This window comes from Parasteatoda tepidariorum, chromosome 1 (assembly GCF_043381705.1).
Source record: "Parasteatoda tepidariorum isolate YZ-2023 chromosome 1, CAS_Ptep_4.0, whole genome shotgun sequence".
NCBI classification, from domain to species: Eukaryota; Metazoa; Arthropoda; class Arachnida; order Araneae; family Theridiidae; genus Parasteatoda; species Parasteatoda tepidariorum.
The window spans coordinates 57433659-57455498 of record NC_092204.1 but is presented as its reverse complement, the minus strand read 5'-3'; the positions used below and the strand labels follow the sequence as shown (position 1 = coordinate 57455498).

The following is a 21840-nucleotide window of genomic DNA, read 5'->3' as shown; positions in this document are numbered from 1 at the left end:
AACTTAATTTACACCTTCTTCAAACAGTAAATATAACCAATATTTTTACTTTTTAACATAGCAGCATATGGAAGACAACATTAATGAGAGTGAGTCTATCATGTATAAATTGTTAAATTTTTTATGCACAGATTAACAAATAAAAAGAGAAATAAATAGTGAATATCAATTGGAATGTTTTTTTTCTCCCAAATATAATTTAAAATATTAATACTAATTTTTATTATCAAAAAAATCTGCAATTTAAAAAGCAAAATTCATTACATTTTTAAAACAGAGACCAGAGACAATTTTCCACTTAAATAAGTTCAGATTTTTAAATATAATAAATAATAAGAGAATAAAAAGTTAACTTGTAAAACTATATAGATAGCTTGGTTGTGTAAGACGACAACTAGTTTAGAATTAGAAAGGATTTCTACAAATCAGCATTGTAATAAAACGAATGCTGAAAATAAAACATTATATTTATAAAAAAAGTAGTACTTTAAGTAAACAATAAATACAATACTGTAAGTGTGTGTATATATATATGTCAACACAATTAGTGTTAAGCTCAAATAAAATTTAAAGTACAACTTTTTCTTAAAATATTTCTAAAATAAAAGAAAAACACACAAAAAATTAGAAATTAAATGCAATAAATGTATCCAAACAGAAGCACTAAACTAGAGAATTTAAATAATAAAATTCACTTTAAAATTTAGTCTATTTAATGAATTTTAAGTAAAGGCAAAGGGGTAATGTCAAAAACACTCTTCAGAAGTTTTTTGGAAATTTTTTCCAAAAATCTTAAAAATGCTACATAAAATATAGGTTCTACTTAAACTCTATAAACTAAGATAGGCACTGCATTCAGTTAATAAAGTTACAAAAAACAGGAAAAAAAAGACATTTAGTAAATGATAAGTAACTTTGAAGAAAAATCTGCAGAATATTAAAGCTGCGTGTTATATCTAATGATAAAATAAATTTTTTTTTATTCTCTCGGTAATTAAATGTTTTAAAATTTAGATAGTTTTGTGCTTATGAAAATATGAGTCTAGCTTAAATCTAATATTAGTTTTATTATACAGACATATTTTTCTTTACTCGTTATCAAAAAGATGTCCAAGTTAGTTAATAAAGTTGTAATTGCTTTTACTTCCCTTAAATCTTTGAATATTGAAACTGTTATGATCAAAACTAGTTTAAAAACTATTAATTACAGCATAAGTAGTTTAAAATTTAAAAAAAGATTATTAAAGTAGATGCTTTTTAAAGTAATATTTTTATAGAATTCCAAAATACCTAACAATTATGACAGTTTTTAAAATGAAAAAAGAAAAAAAAAAACTTATGAAGTTTAAACATTTTTTTTAGATTAATGAAAAACAATAAGCATTGAAGTTTTTGAACTAAACAAAAAAGAAGTAAATTTGTGTTTAAACTTCTTTGTACTCATGATTATAGATTTATATTTTGGATAAGCTCTTTTTCTTCATCAAAAACTCTACTGAGACAAAATAGACAACTTTGCCAGTAAATAGTGGTTTCAAAAAGCATTTAGCACTTACAGAAAGGAAAAAAAAAAAAAAAAACTTGAAAATTTATCAACATTCCTATTTTTTAAAAATAAATACTACATAGTTCAAATTTGACAAAAGAAAAAACTTAACGCACTATCATTTTATTTACAAATAAATAATTTAATAAAATATCCAAGAAAATAAAAATATAAAATTGGCATTTGCTCAAATGTATTTTTTGTACAATTTTAAAATGCACTTAATTTTTTTTTTAGTGCAAGTGCTTGATAAACTATATTACTTCACTGGTATGTTTTAATTTTTTTCCCTCAAGGCTTTTCTAACCTTAAAGATACAACTTAATGAGAAATGCATCCTCTAGATATTGCCAATGACTAGTGTGTGAGAATTCTGATGACTTAAAGCTGGTTTTTAAAAGAAAAAACAATTCAACGATGCATCATCTGTAATCTGATCAATTAAAGAAACAGCTTAATTACATTATTAACACTTTTTTAAGAACAAATTATTATGAATTAGAAAATAAATACTAAATTATATTGTAGTCTCTGTACTAGTAGCAGAACCATTTCTAATCCTGGAACAATATGAATCAATACTAGAAGATGATTCACTTCTATCACGCAAGTGCACTTGTGCTATATGATTAGTGTTTTGCGAATCCACAACACAAGGAGGCCAATAAGTTTGAGTAGTTTTATCACGATAGTCCAGAGAATGCCGTCGATACCAGCAAACCCTGCAATGTTCTTGTTTGTCAAGCCTCTCTTTGGTTCGTTCTTCTAGAACTTTGGCCATTATAGCAGCAGACACATAATCTGGGAGATTTTGAGAATCTTCAGAATCATTGTCCAAGGCACGAGATACATTGTTCACAGAATAAACCATTGCAGTAGGAGGGAAAGTAGGAATAGGAACTCTAATTGTACGTAATTCAGGGCTACTGCGACTGTTATGAAGGTCTTTTGAGGGCCTGTGACTGAAATGTAGTTTAACTTTATCTTGAAGATCAGATGGAAACTACAAGAAAGAAAGGAAACAAAAAAAACATTTTAATGAACATCATTATTAGAAATTCAAACAAGAATAATTTTTAGAACAATTCAAAGTTTCTTACAGAGCTTAGTTTTTGGGAAATGAAATTTGAAGGTTTGCACTGAAGAAGTTGAATGGCTATACTACAATCATTTCTATACTGGTCCTAGATATTGATATGAATGCTTGAAATACATTTTAAAATATATAAACATTTTTATGAATATATATATATAACAATGAGCCTTACATTTTGCTCTTCTAAGTCATTGATAGATAGTCGAGCTTCTACAAGACGATTTGTAAGGTCAGCAACATCTTTTGTCAAGGCTGTTTTTTCAGTTTCAAATTTATCGACCTTACAAAAAAATGAATATAACAATTTTATTCTATGCTTATAACATTTTTAATTATTTAAATAAGATAATGCTCTTATATTATACTTTAGATGGATAACGTAAGTAATTTTTTTAAAATTGTCAATGTTAATTTTGTTTAACTAAAGTACTTATTTTTAAATCAAATATAAAGGGTTGAGGCTAAGGTAGGATATAATATCATCACTTAATATTTTTAGTCAAAATTTTAAAATGAAAGCCAGTTTTTTTCCTACCAAATCTTAGACCTCGTGGCAGAATCACGGCGACATTGTCGCAGAACGTTACAGAGTTCTTGCAGAAAGATATTCGTTTTGAAAAGTAAAAAAATTAACTTTTTTTCTGCAGAAATTAGCACATAATATTTAAACATTTCAATAATCACTTTTTGACGCGCTCAATTTATGGCGATAGTATCGTAAACTGATGTAATGTTTTGATTGTATTTTCGGCAATTAACTGATATTGATTTGCACGTGGTTTTTAAATATTTCTATATATTTCAAATAATATGGAAAATTCGAATCGTGCATTTGAGTATTTACATTTTAAAGCAATAATTCTATCAAATTTTCGGCAGTTATTGATAATTGATTTGTCCACAGTTTTTAAATCTGATATTTTTAATACATTATTATTTATTACAACCTAACCTCAAAACGAAACTCTCATTTGAGGAGTCCGATTCACGTGATTTTGCAGTCAATCTCTTTTTTCGACAATTACTACAATGGATTTCATGATTTTTAATTATTTTTTTTTTATTGTGACTATTATTTACAAAATGCGAAGAAGAAAATAATTTGTGCTTTCCCCTCCCCAACAAAATGCGAGAATATCACCCGTAATATTAAAATAAAAAATTTATAAATAGTTTTTTTTCCATTTTTTTTCTTCCCTTTTGTGAACGCAGCTCTTTTGTTATTTTAAATTAGTATGATACATGTTTGTTATTATTAAAAGTATCTTGCAGAAAGACATTAGTTCTAGAGAGTTCTGTCGCAGACAGCTCGAAAAAATTCTGCCACTGAGATCTTAGAATTAAAAATGAAAAAAATCGTTTTTATTTTTTATAAGACAAAAATCTTTTCTGTAGACAGAAGAGTGGCACCCTTGGACATTTAATAATCAATGGTAAAATTAATGATAATATAAGAAATGGAATAATATATTAGGTTGCTAATGAAGTGGAATTTAAAGATTCTTGACAAATGTCAATAATTTGATATTCTTAATGGGATGAAAAGATATAAATAAAAAAAGAAAAATTGACTAAAGAAGTTTATAATAATTAATTATAAGAAGTAATTAAGCATTAAAAATAGTTATAAAAAATTACAACATGCATGATTTCTAGAAATAAACTGTAATAATAAAAAGACTCACAAGTTTTAATAGTTTGTCTTCTAATCCTTGATTCACTTTTTGTAATTTCTTATGACTGTCATATAATCTAGTTATAAAAGAAGGTGAGTTATTACAATAATAAAAAACACAAGACATGTAATAAAATTAGTTAATTTAATTAGTTTTTCCACCTTTCATAATAAACAATCATTTGATTAAACATTCCTTTGTTTTAATTATTCTGTTAAGAAATTATACACTATTTTTATATCAGGAAATAGTGAGTATCAAAATTTTTGAAAAAGTACATTAAAAATAAACTTTATATTTTATTGAAGATTTCTATAAGCAATGCAACACAAACATTCTGCTAAAACAGAATATTGAAATCATAAGGATTTTTCTTTAGTTTGCCCTAGACTTTAGAGCCTGCAACTCAGCAGGGTGAATAAAAGAGATAACTGATTTTTCACAATCGCTTCATTTGAAGGGTTATTTTAAAGTAAAGTTAAATTAACGTGAAATGTTTTATTAGATGACATTCTAATTTAGATATTAGAACAATAACCCAACAGTTTATAGACAATTATTCATTTTACTAGTAAATAGACAATTTTTGATAAATTAGAGTTGTTAGTTTAAATGATAATATATTTTTAAAATTGTATCAATAAATATTACTTTGAAATAAAATAAGTTTACAATGCCTTTATCATATATTAACATTTATAATTCTTGTAGGATTAGCTGATAAAGAATAATTTAAACAAAGTTCTAGCAACAGTTTTGTATATTTATTTTTTTAATATTTTTTTTAAGGTATGTGTATCGGTCGACAAATAAGTATAAATTATATCGTTTAAGGGAAAAAAGAGGCCATAATTGTTGGCAAACAGTTTTTAAATATTTTATTAGTCACTTTCTATAAGTGTTTGTTAATATAAGTGTGGGTATATTTTAAATCATTTTTCAATATGATAAGGCTCCACAGAAAAGAATGGTATCCTAAAAATGCTATGTTGTAACGGGGCAAAAAATAGTGTTACTCGACATTTAATTTATATAATACAATATTCTTTTTAAGTTACAAATAAAAAAATTCTGATAACATTAATTAAATTTTAACAAAAAACTATTACACAGTCGCAATAATAATAATCACCTCTCGAATTTGTCTTTCCATATCAGCAATTCCTGTTGTAGATGTTCCCATTCTCCATTTGGATACTGCTCAGCATGATTTAAAACATTATTTTCCATTTTCAAAATATGATATTCTCTTTCTACTAATTGTCTTTTTAAAGATTCTATTTCTTGGTGCAGGTGCAATCTAAATATAAATTACAAAACTAAATAAGCTTTTATGTAATAAATACTGAAAAATCGAGCTTGATTTAAACATTTCATAACTAAACAGTTTTCTGTGTTTTTTATTTGCAGTCTAGTTTTTCCACAATTTTGTTTCTTATCACTAGACTTTAGCTTTCCTTTAAAACTGGCAATGAAAAATGGTCAATAAATCCTCGGCGCCAGTTAAAAATTCTAGTTGGGGCCTAAAGTTTTTTTTCTCTAAATATAACATTTCAGAAATCTCCCTCTCTTAATAAACTTGAATGATTTTATCCCTTGTACTAAGTTCTGTAATTGGATGTTAACTATAATTAATAGCATTCGTTTTTTAAATTATCCTATTTAATTTTTGATATTATGAATTTAAAAATAAGAATTGTTTTTTACATAATTTAAAAAAGTAAAAAGTGGTTATGCTATTTTCCATTTCATACCACAAAACTGTGTGCCAATCACTTAAACTGAGAGTGATGTAAATAAATAAAAAATCATTATGATGTCACAATCATGGAACTTGAATTTACCAGAAGCTTAATCTCCTGGAAGAGCTCTTAAGGTATAATCCAACTAATATACTGTTTACCTCTTAGTATCTGATACAACTATGAATGTTTTAGACATAATATTGGAGAATTCAAAATCAATTACCTTACTTTTATCATCCTTACCTCAATGATCTAGCCTAACATTTAAATCATGTGAATGATGTGGAGCTTTTAAATTATAACTTACCGTTAGCTGAATGTGAAATAATTTGCTACTTAATAAACACATTTCAATAATACCAATTTAGTTTCAAGCTTATTTAAATACAAATGCGTTTAAAATATATTGGTTTATAAACATAAATAACGAAGAAAGACTTGCCCCGCCAAGAGTAATTTAGAATAATTGATTTTTTTTCCATGTTTCTTGATTTAATTTTATTGATAATTCATTTGATATCTAATTAACAAATAAGGTCTTTGTCTTTACGGAAAGTATGAGCTTAAATAAAAAATACAATAATTGTATTTTTTGCGTGAAAAATTTGCAATAATTATATCAACTGTTCTAGTGGGAAATATCAAGTATAGTAGAACATCAAAAAACCAAACTGCTCGGGGATTCGGAAAGCCCTGATTTTGGATTTCAGGTTCATTTATAAATAAACCTCTACCTCTTCAAAGGCTGATCAACGTGGTCAGTCACCCGCTCACTCACCTCAGCCAATGATGCTTGACTTTAATGATCTACTAGGAATTGTGTTTTACGACCAGTCCACTAAATGACAATGATTACTTACAGATTAAGAACACTATTTAGCTTATAATGTAAATTTAACTATAATAATACCCATTTTTAGTAAAGGGAATTGAATAGAAGTAATTTATGTTTTTTTTTTTTGTATTTTCTTAAATATATATGCACTATTTGGAAGAAGTGACGGGACACAACACTATAACAACATAAACCTATATTTATTAAAATTAATAGGAGGTAGGTCCTCCTTTGGCTGCAGTCACAGTTGCAACCCTTCTGCTTTCCACTAAATTAGCCATAGTGGCAAGAGGAATTTCCTTCCGAATGTTTAACAGGAAGTTCCATAGTTCATGCTTGCTTTTGGGGAGTGGGGTGCAGGCCCTCAACTGACGGTTCAATTCGTCCCAAAGATGTTCAATTGGGTTAAGATCAGGGCTCAGCACCGGCCACTCCATGCGTTTAACGTTGTTGTTCACATACCAATCAAGAGTCCTCCCTTGCAACATCGGATCTTGCGTTGTCGTCTTGATATAAGCAATCATTCATACCATACGTTGCCCACAAGGTAGGAAGAACATGATTGTCGAGAATATCACAGTACCCATCATACCATCAACCTTCACCAGTGGGCCAGCGCCATACCAGGAGAAACAGGCCCATACCATCAATCCTCTTCCACCAAAATTTACAGTTGTCCCGTCACTTTCTTCCAGATAGTGTATATAGATATATTGCACATTTTTAGCTAAAATGACAAATGATATACTTACGTATCACCTCCAACTTTCACATCACATATACTAGGCCATGTCCTAAAAAAAATAAAAATAAATAAATCTTTCACTAAATCTCGTAAATAAATCAAGAAAATTGGCACTGTTTGATGATAACATAAAATTCTGCAGTATTTTTCTTATTACACATTTTTTCCTATCGAATAGTATGAAATTAAATACCTTCAAAGGCTAGAGTTTCCAAACGAATATGGCTAATTCAAATAATTAGGGATTTTATTAATTTAGATCAAGTTGATTTAGCAGCTATCAATGGATTTTTCCTCATACTACATTGATGATTTCCCATAGCTGTTGTTGTGTTGGATTAGGCACAGCTTTATCTAGCAATGAAAATATTAAAAAGCTCAGCGGAATCGGTCTATTCTGTCTCTTATTCAGGGCTTTTAAAAGGGAATGGGCTGCAAGAAAATCTTAAACGTAATCAAATGTCATCCAAAAGGAAAAATTTAAACACTATCTTGATTTGTTTTAACAGTTAATGCTTTACAGATTACAGGAAATTTTTGGGATTTTCTTAATGAGTATGTTTCTAAGAATGCCACACACACACATATATATCCATTAACTTTAGAAAATAATCTTTTAATTGGTATTTTGACTTTTTATGGCTTTTCAGGAAAGAATGATTTCTATGTCTTAAAATCAGTAAGAGAATTTATCTATCAATTAAATTATTTTTTTATCTGTCAATTAAAATAGAAAGACACATATGACATATTCTATATTATATGCATTTAAAAAAATATCAGCAATAAAGTTTTGAAAAGCTAGAATTAACATTCAGAAGATTAAACACAATTGTTTAACTGAAACTCGTTATTTTTTTTCTTCTCCAAAACTAATCTAGCTATATTTTCTATAATATCTAATAGACAAACACTATTCAGTAGAATTATTATTATTATTTTTTTTAGATATTTCTAAAAGGTAAAATATGTACTTTCATTTTGGTAAAAGAAACCTATAGGGGAAAGAATTTTATCTATTCTAATATTATAGAAATAAAATAGGCTATAATAGTTTAACTGTTTGTGACAAATGTATTGTCAGTATTTATTTGTTGTTAGTTAGGAAAGCAATATTGTCTTTACAGTATTGCTTTGATTTAAGGCTTCATAATTTTCATATGCAATAGGCTAATTAAATTTCTCAAAAGTAGATAATAGTTATGGAAAAGAAAATTCTATTCAGTCTATTCTTAGTTTAGAAAAATGCAAAACACCAACAAATCTACATTTTAAGTATTATATGAATATAGAAGAATATACATCATTAAAAAATCATCAATTCTGAAAGTTTAAAACCTAATTTTCTAAAATGATCATAGCGTTGACATAAGGGCTATAATGAAATGACATAGATGAAATTTTCCTTAACTTAAGAAAATAAATTTAATTACCTCACACTAGTAAGACATTTTTTGCACAAACAGCCACATTCCTACAAAAAAGGAGAAATAATTTAAATTTATGAAGAAAAAAAGGATATTTTTCTAGCATGTAGAAGCAAATTATTAGGAATTACAAAAACAAATATGGGATTTAACAGTAATACAAAAAGAAGAGGTTTACATATTATAATAACCATGAATAATTTTTACAAGTTGAGACTTAAGTAAATATAATACAGTCGGACCTCTATTTAACGAAGACAGCTTCAGAATTAATTAAAAAAATCATTAATCAGTATATCATCATTAATTTTGTTGTTCTCTCTTAGATGTACCAAAATTTTTTTTTTAAGTTCTTCTAAAGGAATATCACCCTTGTCCTCCATACTTTCCAAATTCTCCGCAGTGACTAAGAATCCAGCTTTAGCAAAACTGTTACGAAAAGTACGACCTGTAACTTCATAGTTCTATGCTTTAGAAATTTCTGTTATGCTTTCTCGTAAAATGATTTTTGGCATGGATTCCTGTATAAAATGCAAACGAAAAGGGAAAGGGATTTTACTGCTTTCTCTAAAATGACTGTCAAAATCAATTCAAGGTCATTTCCCACATATAAAATATGTTAACAAGTTTAATATGTTTTGAAATATTCTGGGAAATAGGGAAAGTGGATCTCAAAGAAAAGTTCATTTAATAAAAAGTTTAGTTCACAATTTCGAAATATTTTACGAAGAAATGTCCAAAATGTTCTTGGTTCCTCGAAAAAAATCGATAAATAGAGAAGTTCACAAAATGGAAGTCTGTTAAATAGAAGTCCAATTGTATTATTAAATTACAATATCAATTCATATATTATTTCAAACTCCTCATAACATCTTTTCTTTCTTGAGATGATGAACAAATAAAATTTATTTGGCACTTAATTTTTTAAACAAAGGCCAAAAACTGTTCTGAAGCAGTTAAAAGAATTAGTGCACAAATGTCACAAATAATTTACAATATGTTAACTACAGCTATAACAACCAAAAATATTGATTTAGAATATTTTTTCTTAAAGCTATGTTGTAAGTTTGTGAATATAATAGAAACATCGGACCAGGCGGGTTCCAAAAAATATTTTGTGTTATATTTATTAAAAGAAGTTTTTCCTCCTGAAGATTTTATTTTTTTATTAAACGAAACGTCTACAGTTAAAAAACATAATAGTTTCTTTTAAGGATACTATTTGCATTCAGAAACATAGACAGAAGAACAAGCAGATAAAAAAAACTATAGCGTAAACCGGGGCGAGTCTACCCATTTTTTCAGTTTGTCAACTTTCAAGTGGTCAAACTTTTGTAAATATTAAAGAAAAAAGGCTTTTAATAGGTGTTTCGGAATCGCTATTTATCCCTCTTTAAAGCTGTGAAATCGATTTTAGAAAATATTAACAGTTACGCTGTTACTGTATATTTTTATAGAACTGCTGACAAATCTCTCGTATGGGGCGAGTCTACCCATTCTACTAAAATGAATGTTAACATTGTAAATAATCAAATTTTACTATTAAATTGTTATTTTAGTTACTATATAGGATATTTATGAAGTAAAATTCATAACTTTATTATATATTCCATTTTTTTATTCATAAAATAACACAAATTGAGTATTTGATCGATTATCACATTTTGATCACAGTTTTGTTTTTATAATCATTAACATTATAAAATAACATTTTTTTCTGATTATTGTTGATAAAAATAAATTAAAATTAATATAAATTTACAATTAAATAATTAATAAATAATAATAATTAAAGATTATTAACAAAATCGAAATTCAAACATTGGGAATCATGAAAAATCCTTTTCCCATTCTTTTGGGAGGTAATAATAATTTATAAATAATAATTTATTTAACTTGCATTAAATAAAAAAAGTTAATTTTGTAATATAAAAATTAAAAAAATAAGTAAAATAAACATATTTTATATTTACATTTATATTTAACCTATAAATTTTCTTATTAATGATAAATTTATCAATGCAGAATTAAAATGATATACTCAAATTCATTTAAAATGACTTAATTTTAATATAAACAAAGCTCTAAATTATATTATTATGCTTAATTAAAACTAAATACGAATAGGTAGACTCGCCCCGCGAATTCTGGCTTTTTGTTTACAACAGCAAAACTTACAACATTCTTTTTTTTTTTTTTCATATAAAATGTAATGTAATGTAATATAATGTAATCTTAGTCTTAGATAAGTTTATCACTTAACCAAAGTGAAAATAGTAATAATAATAATATACTTATGGAGCACCAACTAAAGGTTTGCTGATTTTCAATACAAATCTCTCAAAAGACGGTTGAACAGGTCGGTTAAAAAGACACCAAATAAATAAAAACGGATCAAACTACTACAGCGCCATCTTCCTTAGAGTCTGAACTAAGTCCTCCGTCGGTAATAAAAATTTTATTTGCAATTTAAAATAGTGAAAATTAAATAAAACTAAAATGGGTAGACTCGGTCTACGGTAAATTTAACATTTTTCTTTTTTTGATCTATCTAACAAAAATCAGATAAATCAGTTGAAGTTTACGACCAAAAAATTCATTAGTACCAAATTTAGAAAGAATAAATTTTAGATTATGCTTAATAAATACAATTTTGCTCTTGTCTGTTTTAAGTCTCTGTGTTATACTGTTTAATATCTCAAATCTTTAGAATATGTTCTTTAAAATTATTGTCAGAAAAATGGTTATGTTGTGAATATAAACGGCTAATAAATGAATACTAATTTTTAAAACTCTATTCTTAAATACAGTAAAAATCTTTAACACTTAGAGGCAGACTTTAAATGTAACACATTCAATCAATTGAAAATGTAATCAACCCGAAAAAAATACAGTTAACTACAAATGATTATATTTAAATATAAAACAAATACTATACAGGAAGTAATAATCATAATAAAAGAAATAATCTTACTGGACATGCAAATTTCTCATTCATTGTAGAATAAAATGGGTACCTAAAAAATAATAATAAAAATATAAAGCACTATTAAAAATACTTTATTTTTTTTTTTATAAATTTGAAATAAGATTAAGGGTTTTTTTTAAAAAAAATTTCTGTTTCCAACATGTTTCATTTGTTAAAACTTTACTTAGCAATTCACAATGAAAGAAATTTTGATATTATCTTATATCAAAAATTGCTTAAATACTGTCTTCTTTAATTTTATAAATCATTTTTTATGTGTATTTTATTTTAAATTACAGCAAAAAAGGCAAGTTAAAAAATAAACTAATAAAATTATTTATAATCTTTGAATAGTAGGTATAATTCATAGCATTACTATCTATTATTTTTGAATATATGGGTACTTTTCTTTTAGAATTCTGTTTTCAATACTCTTCATTTGATAAAAACGTATTTAGTGATTCAGACTGAAAGAAATTTTGATATTATCTTGCATACAAAATTGCTTAAATATCATTTTCTTTAACTTAAAAAAAATATATATATACTTTTTTTTCCAATATATGAACTTTATTTTAAATTAATGCAATAAAAAGTGAGTTAATAAAATAAATAAATAAAATTGTCTATAATCTTTGAATAATAGGTATTTTTGCAAGTTTTTCAGAATTTCTACTATTTTACAAATTGCATATATTTAAAAAAATTTTTTTTAATAATTAAAAAATAAAGGTAACAAAATTTGCACCATGTACTAACATAAAACTTCTTTAATATAAATTTATTAAATATTGATTAGAATAGATTTTAGAAAATTATTAAAAACAAAATATTTAAAATTAGTAGTAAAAATGCCAAACCTTGAAAGAGCAAAGTAAGTGACTGAATAACATTTTTAAATTGGAATAATTGAAAATACACTTTAGAGACTCACATTTAAAATTTAATAAGCAATGTAGCAGCTGAACACATAAACGAAGAGTATAATCATCAGCTGTCCGAGAAAATTTAAATTATCAAATAGCTAAAGTATAATTATAAAAATTTTAGATTAACAAAATTAAAGACACAGAAAATAAAATAACTCTTCGGTTATTATTTAAATTTACTGAATGATCGTTATCAAAAACATATAATTTTATAGGATCTTAAACACGTTAAGATATAAAATTTCAATAACATTTTATTACCAGCTATAAATGTAGGGTGATAAAAGTTAATTCAGACAATGTAAAAAAAAATTGGAGAAAGATTCTTTTTTTAAATAGAAGCGTAGCACCATCGGATTTGTTGAAGTCTTAAGCTACTTTTATTTGACACACATAAATAAAACAAAAGCACCATGTTACAAAACACAAATGTTTCTAAGGATTATCACACGTATACATAAACAACATTTGTACAGCTACGACATACATCTGTCAACAGCAAAACAAAAAATATGTGTAGAATATAAATTTTCGTCTTGAATTAGAAATTGATTCCGTTCAACTGATTTTATCAGTTGAAAAGTATTTCATTGAAAATCCTAAGCTACTGTGTTCGTTATTGCTTGAAAACAAACTTTTTGCATTTTTCGCCCTGTTGCCTAAATCAGATTTGTTAATTTAATTACTTAAAAAAGTATTACAGTATAAAGCTTTAATCTCAGCACAAAATACATCTAGCACTTTAAAAATAAGTAAAATCAAGATTGTTTCACATCTAAGGGAGAAAAATTAGATGAGAAATATTAATTTAAATTAAATTATTTCACTGTACTAAACTAAAATAAGTATATCTGGCATTCACTTTACTTGTGTCTTCTGAAAATTGTAAATAAACAACCGGCTTTTATTGGGAAAATATTTATGAGATAAATAATATAGTTCTTTGAACTGTTTCAATTCCAGTGCTTAATGTTATCATTTTTTCAAGCATTTTTCTGTATTGCTTTTGGAGTTATACTTTTAATTTTTAAAGAAAACTTCTTTAAGTTTAGTTCTGTTGTATTTTATAAAAGTACGAACTCTTTACTTTTTGTATTGTCTTCTGTGACGTTTGTTGCTTTTTCAATAATTGTTTCGAATATTTTGTATTATTGATTTCAAAAAGTGAGGCAAATAATTTACTAAGAAATAATATGTCAATGATCTCTTTCTAATAAATCAACTTAATAGTATCCTAATTAGAAAGTATATCTCAACAAACTGTTCAAAACTTAATCTTTTTAGAAAAAGGAATTATCTCCGTTATCTGTACACATTGAATGAAAGGTCTTGAAATAGTAGAATATCTCAAGAAATGCATCTTGAAACGTAAAAGTAAAAAATTTTGCTAGGTCCCTTTTTTTTTTTNATAGCCCCCTTTTTTTTTTTTTTTTTTTTTCTTTAGTTTCATGCGGGCATCTGCCTGGAAGCTGCCAAGACTTGGCAATTATTCTGCCACAGATCACGATAAGGAAATCTCCCCTAAAATTCTTATTATAAAGTTCAAACCTGTATTAATTGTGCTAAAGTATTATTTTGTGGCTTTTGATATTTTGGTCTAGAATGTGATCTACTAATGTTTCCAATAATCTAAAATCATTATTTAAAGTAAAAATTTAATTCTTAAGTGAAGGATTCAAGTTAGTTTCATGCAGAATTTATACAAATAGGACTAGCATGTTCAATAATTCTATCAGCCATGGTAGTTAATAAAGTTGAGGTCACAAGAAAATCTTGTCTGTTTTGATGCAGTCAGGCAAATATTTTTGCAAAAATACGGTTCTGCAAAATCTAAGTACAAGTTAAAAAGTAAGAAAAAATATTGTGATTGTAATCAAATAGAAATTTTACTAAGTTATTAAAATTTTTTTAGTAACTCAACAAATATTAATAGAAATGGTCTTAATGTGCAATCATGTCGAACTAAAACAATCATTTTAAAATATGCTTTTCCCAATGATTATCTTTTTGTGATCTAGAAGTTGTATGTAATGAAGACTTAGATGTCTGGAAAAATATTTTCATCAAAGAAGAGTGTTAAAAATTATCACCTCTGTCATTTGTTGAAAACTTTCTCTCAAGACATTTTACAATTACGAAACTTAGAAAAATTTTCCAAAATATTTTATTTTATAACTGGTGTTGAACAGCTGACTCCTCCCATTTTCAACACTGTGCATTGAAATTTGAACCCAACTCAGAAGACAGAGGAACTCTCAAGCTAACATGAATTTTTGTTACATGGAAAGCAAAAGCATGGACCCCTAGTTAGTCTGAAGACAAGGGGATTCAAACCCATCATTCACATACCACTGAGTATATATTATGTTTGCACTTGGTTGATGCAAGCCTGGAGCAGAATTCATATTACCAGCTATCGATGTGATCCAAACTTTCGTCACCTCATCGGGAGACGAGGGCTCTATTTTCAGAGCCACTGTGGCTTGACTAAAATACTATAAAAATGTATATCAACTAAAACAGTTTTTGGCTTTTTATGATTGCCCTACTTTGTCTAGATTAATGACAATGGGAACTTTTAATTATATAAAATATTTGTGTTTGTATGTTTCAAAAATTTCTATAAATGTTTGTAGTTGTTTAAAAATAGAAACATTGTTTTATTTTGCTTTGTTTTGGTAGTAAAATTATTTTTATTAATCATATAAATATTTTCTTTTCTTTAAGTAATATGTGTTGATTAAATATAAAATTATAAATGTAATATATGTATACAGATTTCACTGTTCTTGTGGTTGGAATTTTATCAGCTCGAGAAAACTCTTTGCAAAGAAGTGTAGCACGTTCAACATGGCTGAGTGATTATCAGTTTAGAAATTCTGATTATGTGAAAGCATGGTTTATCATCGGAAACAGCTCTTGTAGCATCCCACCAAAATATAGGCTGAGTCAATATGGTTGTGAAAAATGGAAAATAAACATTACAGGTCTCTATTAATTCATTTGTTTTGCCAATTATCTTTGAATTATGTAACTAATGTGTAGAAAAATTGTTTTCACCTTTTGTCTTTGTTTCACTCATTAAATATGTTTGCTGTTTGTTTTAAACTAGAAAATCTTTTAATTCTTTTATTAAATTTTCGTTTGTAAAATTTTGCTGAATGGTCTTTGGAAGTAATCCTTATAAAACTTTTATTAATTTCTGTCTCTTAAAAATTGAATTTTAATATTTTTGTGTGATATATTTCAGTTGTGTTGAAAACTCTAAATCAATCAATAAGTAGGAAGTTTTTTTTATGTGGAAAGTTTTATTAAAAGTTTATTAAAGTTTTATTTTTTGATTATTTACATAAATGTAGATATTTCAGAGCATTCTAACATCAATTGTTAAATATAATAGTTTGGAAACAATATTATTCTGTATTTTTGATGTGTAATGCGTAAAAAAAATACACGAATGCCATCCAAATATATCTTATGCTGTCACATCATTTAATAATGTGAGAATTATATGAATGGCATGTAAATATATCATTCATAGTAAACTTTTATTTCATTTCCTTTGTGTGGTATGTTCAGTATTTAATAACTGAAACATTCTATTTATTGTTATTTTTTAATCAATCTTTTTTTTATATTTTTGTAATTTAGGTCGTAAAAAAAACTTTAGTTTTTTAAAATATCAAAATTTTGGAAAATCCTTATTAGAAATAATTATTTTGGAAGAGTTTAAAATTAATATTTGAAGGTAAAAGGAATTTGGTTCAGAAAAATTTATTACACTCATTATATCTCACTGTGACTGACTGAGCAGTGTAAAACCAAAAACCTCCTGCATGCGCAGATGCTAAAAAAAAATTTTTTTTTTCCTGCAGTACAGCCTCATGTTGTAGCATCATTGATGCATTAAAATTTTGCAATAAAATAATATTTAAGTAGCAAAAAAATTTTTTTTACTGCATTAGCGTAATAATATTCTAAGAAATCTCTTTCAATCATAGACAAAATTTTAAATAATTTTAGAAAATTTTTTATTATTTGGTTTTGATAATATTCTTATATTGCTCTGAAATAAAATAATTAATTGTAAGGAATTATTTGTTTATGTTATACTCTTGCCTATGAACCAAAATAAGAGGTATAATTAGATCTTGAAATAAAAGTCTTAGATTTGAAAATGTGTAAACTCTACTTTAAGACAAATAAATTATAAATACTTTATAAATTAAATTAAATGTTTAATATTTATCTCTTAAAAATATACAAAAAGGTTTTTACCTTTTTTTTAAAATTTTTTATCTATATATTATTTTCTTATACAGACTTAGAAAGAGAAGTTTATACTTTGAAGGAAATGGAATTTGGAAATTGTTCTTCTCAGATGGTAACAGTTCATCAAGGATTTACTTTTAAAGTTAGTTTTTAAAATTATATTGTAGGTTATCTTAAAGTTTTTATGTTTAATACCAAAAGTGTTGCTTATAATGCGGTACTTAAAAGTTAAATTTATGATTATCCTCCATTCAGGTATTAATTTTGCATATTATCAGAAGTATAAGCCGTGGTCAGTAAATAGTGCACTACCAGTAGTGAAACTACTGTAGTAGATGATTTTTTTTTCTAGTTTGTAGTGCAATATGCTACTTTTTTTTGAAAAAAAAAAAAGAAAGTAGTATAGTGAGTAATGCGATACAAAAAAAAAACAGTAGTTTGCAGTGATTCCTGGCAACTACTTTTTACATTTGCTTAAAAAAGAAACAGTTTTCTAATGCAACTGAATTTCTGAATTCGATGGGTACAAATCTTAGCTGGTTGGTCACATGGACGCAATTTAAAATGCCCCTATCACCGTGAGTTAACAAGAATTGAGTATTTAGAGTCACGTATAACTAATATTTAAGCTAACCATTGCGAATATATAGTTTATCGCTTTAGTCGCACTTTCACATACAATGTATACTCGTGAAACATTGATGTTTTTTCAAAGGAAGGGAACATATTTTCAATGTACTTAATTTCTTTGAAGAGATAAAAGAACATTAAACACCTCACGAAATTGCAAGTAATTTCCTAGCATTTCTTAACAAAGTGGCTCCTGGTAACATGAATAAATATTTCTAAATAATTCTTCATGTTTTACGTGAGCCAATTTTTTATTCAAAACCATTTTGAGCATAGGTGTAAAATAATTTCTCGATTGAAGTTTATACCCTTACAGTAGCAAAGTAGTGACTACATTTCAAAAGCAGTTTGTAGTCACTGTTAAAAAAAAGTAGTTGTAGTTAACTACATTGTAACAAAGTAGTTGTAGTAAACTACTAAAATAATGTACTTTTTCTGACATCTGAGTATAAGTATAGCAGATTACAGTAATTATCTTTTAAATTGTATTTTATCAGTTTTTATTTCTACAATAAAAATATTTTTTTACTTTTAGGTAAATCATCCTTTAATTGTAACAAAATTGGGTGTTCTTTTCCAAGCAATTGTGCCAAAGAAAAAATCAAAAATTGCTATTATGGATATTCATTCCAAAGTGGGTAACATTTTTTTATTTTTTACTTCAGGTATGCACAACCTATGGTTCGCATGCCAAAAGTGTTTCCTGAAGCCTTTTAACCCTGAATTGTCTAAAATACTAATATAATTATGGAAAAACAATTAAAAATGTGAAAAAAGTAATAGAAAAAATCCTTTTGCAGCTGTGCTTTTCATACTGTAAGTTACTGATTTATTTCCGTTTTTCTCAAAGTACCAATAACAGTTTACAAATAAATGGTTTACAATTAATGGTTTACAAATAAATAGTTTACAATTAATGGTTTACAAATAAATAGTTTACAAATAAATGGTTTACAAATAAATGGTTCACAAATAAATGGTTTACAAATAAATGGTTTACAAATAAATGGTTAACAAATAAATGGGTTTACAAATAAGTGGGTGGGATTCCATATTCAAAAAGTAAATTTTTCTTAAAGCATATGATTTTAAGATACAAATTACATTAATCTGATACTATATCACAAACAGTAACAAATTTTGTTTCCTAACTAAATAGTAAAAGTTAACTTTTGAGGTAAATGAAATTTTATAAGTTTTTATTTGTCATTAATTTGTTTGCTTTTTTATCTTCCAACTATGTTTAGAGTAACTTAAATTAAATATAGTTATTTTATTCATATTATCTTTATTATATGAAAAATTTAGTTTTGCATGTGTATTTTATTAGTATTTTTAACTAGAATCTAAATACACCCTGAATTTTTATGATTACAGACTTACGTTATTGCTGGCCCTCAACACAATATTTTTCAGTTTTTGTGGCCCATTAGCTAAAAATGGTTGTGCATCCCTGTTTTACTTATTTTGTTACATAAAAGTTTTGAAATTCTGATTTCTTTTTGCTTATTTATACATGTATTTTTAAGGTAGTTTTGATTTAATTTTAGCTATATTTTTTGCTAGATTTGTCACATGATTATCAATGAAATTTTGTAATGTTTAACCCTTTGCTTGCGGCCGGTACAGCATATGTACCAGTCAAAAAAACTTCTCTCACTACAGCGCATGATTAGCATTTGAACCACTGCCTCTCTTCCCCTATATATAATGACTACCACCAAAACTGTTATTTCTTCAAGAACCTCCTGTACTTATGCCCGATTGTTGAAAAAAGTCTGCACGCTTGCTTATTTTATATTTGAATCGGCTGAAAGATTTTCTCTTTTATTATCAGTTGGCGAATTTTGAGGGATGAGAATTTCATTCATTGCCTTTGTAGTTATATTTCATTTGAAATATCTTTTCAGCCAGGATATTTTTGCGAGTCTTTTGAGACAAATTTGGCTCTAGTTTGTTTCCTTTCGATTCAAATTTTTGTTTATGTTCAATATATTTTTACGTTTTCCTTTACTTTTTGTTTGTGTTTTTGATAATTTCTTTTTGCAAAGAGTTTTTTTCACTCACTCTTTTGGCTGAAGACTTTGCGTTACTAACATTGTTTTTTATGGTGCTTAATAAATATTAAAAATGGACACAAAACTATTTTAGCGTATTCATAATTATCGCAATATTTTTATAATTCCAAATGGATTAATCATGAATGTAAAACCTCAGTTTTGTGTTTTCAAATTAGAGAAAAAGCTAATAATAAATTAGAGAAAGTTCTAAGTTTTTTAGATCAATAAATCTCAAATGTATGATTTTAAAGTTTCGAAATTAAAAGTTATTAAAAAACCACTGTTTCCATTTTACAAATTCAGATAATCGCATACAATCGAATCCAGTCTAAAAATTTTACTAAATATCAAGTAGTCTAGTATTGGAGAAAATGGTATTATATTAAGAAAAATTAGTTAAAAAAAATCATGTTTTAACTTTTTTTCATAATGTGTTAAACATTACAAATAAAGTATGCAAAAACATTACAAAAATAACCATACCAAAAAAAAAATCTGTCGATTAGGATGTAAATTATAACCCTGCTCCCTCTCCCCCCAGGAACGTGGCATATAAATTACAACAAAAAGTTTCCCATTCTTATCTGGTTAAAGTGGTTACTTCCCACTGACTAAGTAGGGGATGAATTTTTGCTAGAAAGCACTAAAATGAGAGGACTTTTTCACTTGATTAGCTTCAACTAAAAGGTTAATACACTTTATTTAAACAGATTTATATTCATTTTTATTATTTAGCTTTGAAATTAATATTGTTCTGAATTTTATTTGTTAGGAAATCATTGTGGAAGCTACCATTTTTAACAATTCATCCGAATCTCATCATGGTTACTTATATTCTCCTGTGGAAAATATCTTACTTCCAAAGGTACTACTTCATTTAAATTTTTATCCAACAAATTTGAAAATAATTAAATATAATAAATAATAATTTGAAATAATTTGATGTGGGCAATCATTTATGCCCCGAAACATTATTTTCAATCTCTTCAAACCAGACACCAGATTTTTTACATTAAAAATTAAAATCATGTTTCTACTTTTGAAAACAAATGTATATGTATGCTTCTTACCAAAAATATTTCTTAAAGCCTGTGAATTTTTGCCTTATATAAAACTAAAAATATTGTTTAGCTATTTCATTACTAAAGAATCAGTCATTCTCCTGTCACCTTTCTTCATCTTTTTAAAGAAAGGAGAGAATATGTTAATATTTTGGACTACAGCATTTTTTGATATTTTCATTTGGATATCACATTTTATGAGACTCCAGAATTTGAAATGCCAAATTAAATGTATACAATTCCCCTTTCCCACTAATAATTCCTTCAATTGATCCCTAATTATGAATCAATTTGACCCCCCTATAATTTTTGATTTGATAATTTATCAATTTGACCTGCACTTAAGACAGCTTTGTTAAAAAAAAATAAATAGAAATCTAGTCATTGAGGTGTTTATGTAAATCAAACATTTATTCAGACTCTTGACAAATGATTTATTGTAAATACAATGCCAAAAGAAGGATTTAAATATGAACTAAGTTGTTGAAATGGTAATAAATAATGAAGGTGAGAATGATAATGCGGAAACTGATACTCAATTGATGCTTTCTGAAAAAGAACCAAAAGTAAAAACTTTACGTGATGCATAAATTTGCGTAGTGTAACTGACAAGGGAAACTAGGGAAGTGTGACTCGCCAATTTTGAAATTAAACTAGTGGGATGTATGCCTTATGAGGAACAATTTTAGGGGGCAACATTCGTTTCGGCCCATAGAAGGTCTTGTGAGAGATAAAAAATAATTCAATATATGGAAAAATCGATATTTTATTACTTCAATGCAGACTATTAGTTATTGTAATTGTCTCATAATCCAATTAATTTGTAATTAATTGGATAATTAATTAATTT

General features: G+C 26.4%; 2 protein-coding genes across 6 annotated transcripts in view; one reads left to right on the top strand and one right to left on the bottom strand.

Moving 5' to 3' along the window:
• Positions 1 to 1179: 1179 nt before the first annotated feature.
• On the bottom strand, positions 1180 to 13578 carry LOC107441987 (tight junction-associated protein 1). 4 transcript variants are annotated; one of them, XM_016055417.4, is made up of 9 exons: positions 13229 to 13578; positions 12045 to 12087; positions 9077 to 9117; positions 7651 to 7692; positions 5451 to 5618; positions 4328 to 4394; positions 2815 to 2922; positions 2647 to 2730; positions 1180 to 2549 (listed from the first exon to the last, which is right to left on the bottom strand). In XM_016055417.4, the coding sequence occupies exons 2-9, from the start codon at positions 12066 to 12068 to the stop codon at positions 2064 to 2066; spliced, it is 1020 nt and encodes a 339-aa protein (XP_015910903.1). In that variant the 5' UTR covers positions 12069 to 12087; positions 13229 to 13578; the 3' UTR covers positions 1180 to 2063. The 4 variants fall into 4 exon arrangements, with proteins under 4 accessions (XP_015910903.1, XP_071036789.1, XP_015910902.1 ...); XM_071180688.1 differs by having other exon boundaries at positions 13455 to 13500; XM_016055416.4 differs by lacking the exon at positions 13229 to 13578 and adding an exon at positions 12973 to 13039.
• A 246-nt stretch (positions 13579 to 13824) lies between these two features.
• Positions 13825 to 21840, top strand: part of LOC107441986 (UDP-GalNAc:beta-1,3-N-acetylgalactosaminyltransferase 2) — an 18914-nt gene continuing 10898 nt past the window's right edge. For both annotated transcript variants that reach the window (XM_043045973.2, XM_016055413.4), the window contains exons 1-5: positions 13825 to 14039; positions 15745 to 15954; positions 17290 to 17381; positions 18405 to 18503; positions 20702 to 20794. In XM_043045973.2, the coding sequence (XP_042901907.1) occupies positions 13937 to 14039; positions 15745 to 15954; positions 17290 to 17381; positions 18405 to 18503; positions 20702 to 20794 (597 nt within the window). In that variant the 5' untranslated portion in view covers positions 13825 to 13936. The remainder of the gene's footprint in view (positions 14040 to 15744; positions 15955 to 17289; positions 17382 to 18404; positions 18504 to 20701; positions 20795 to 21840) is intronic.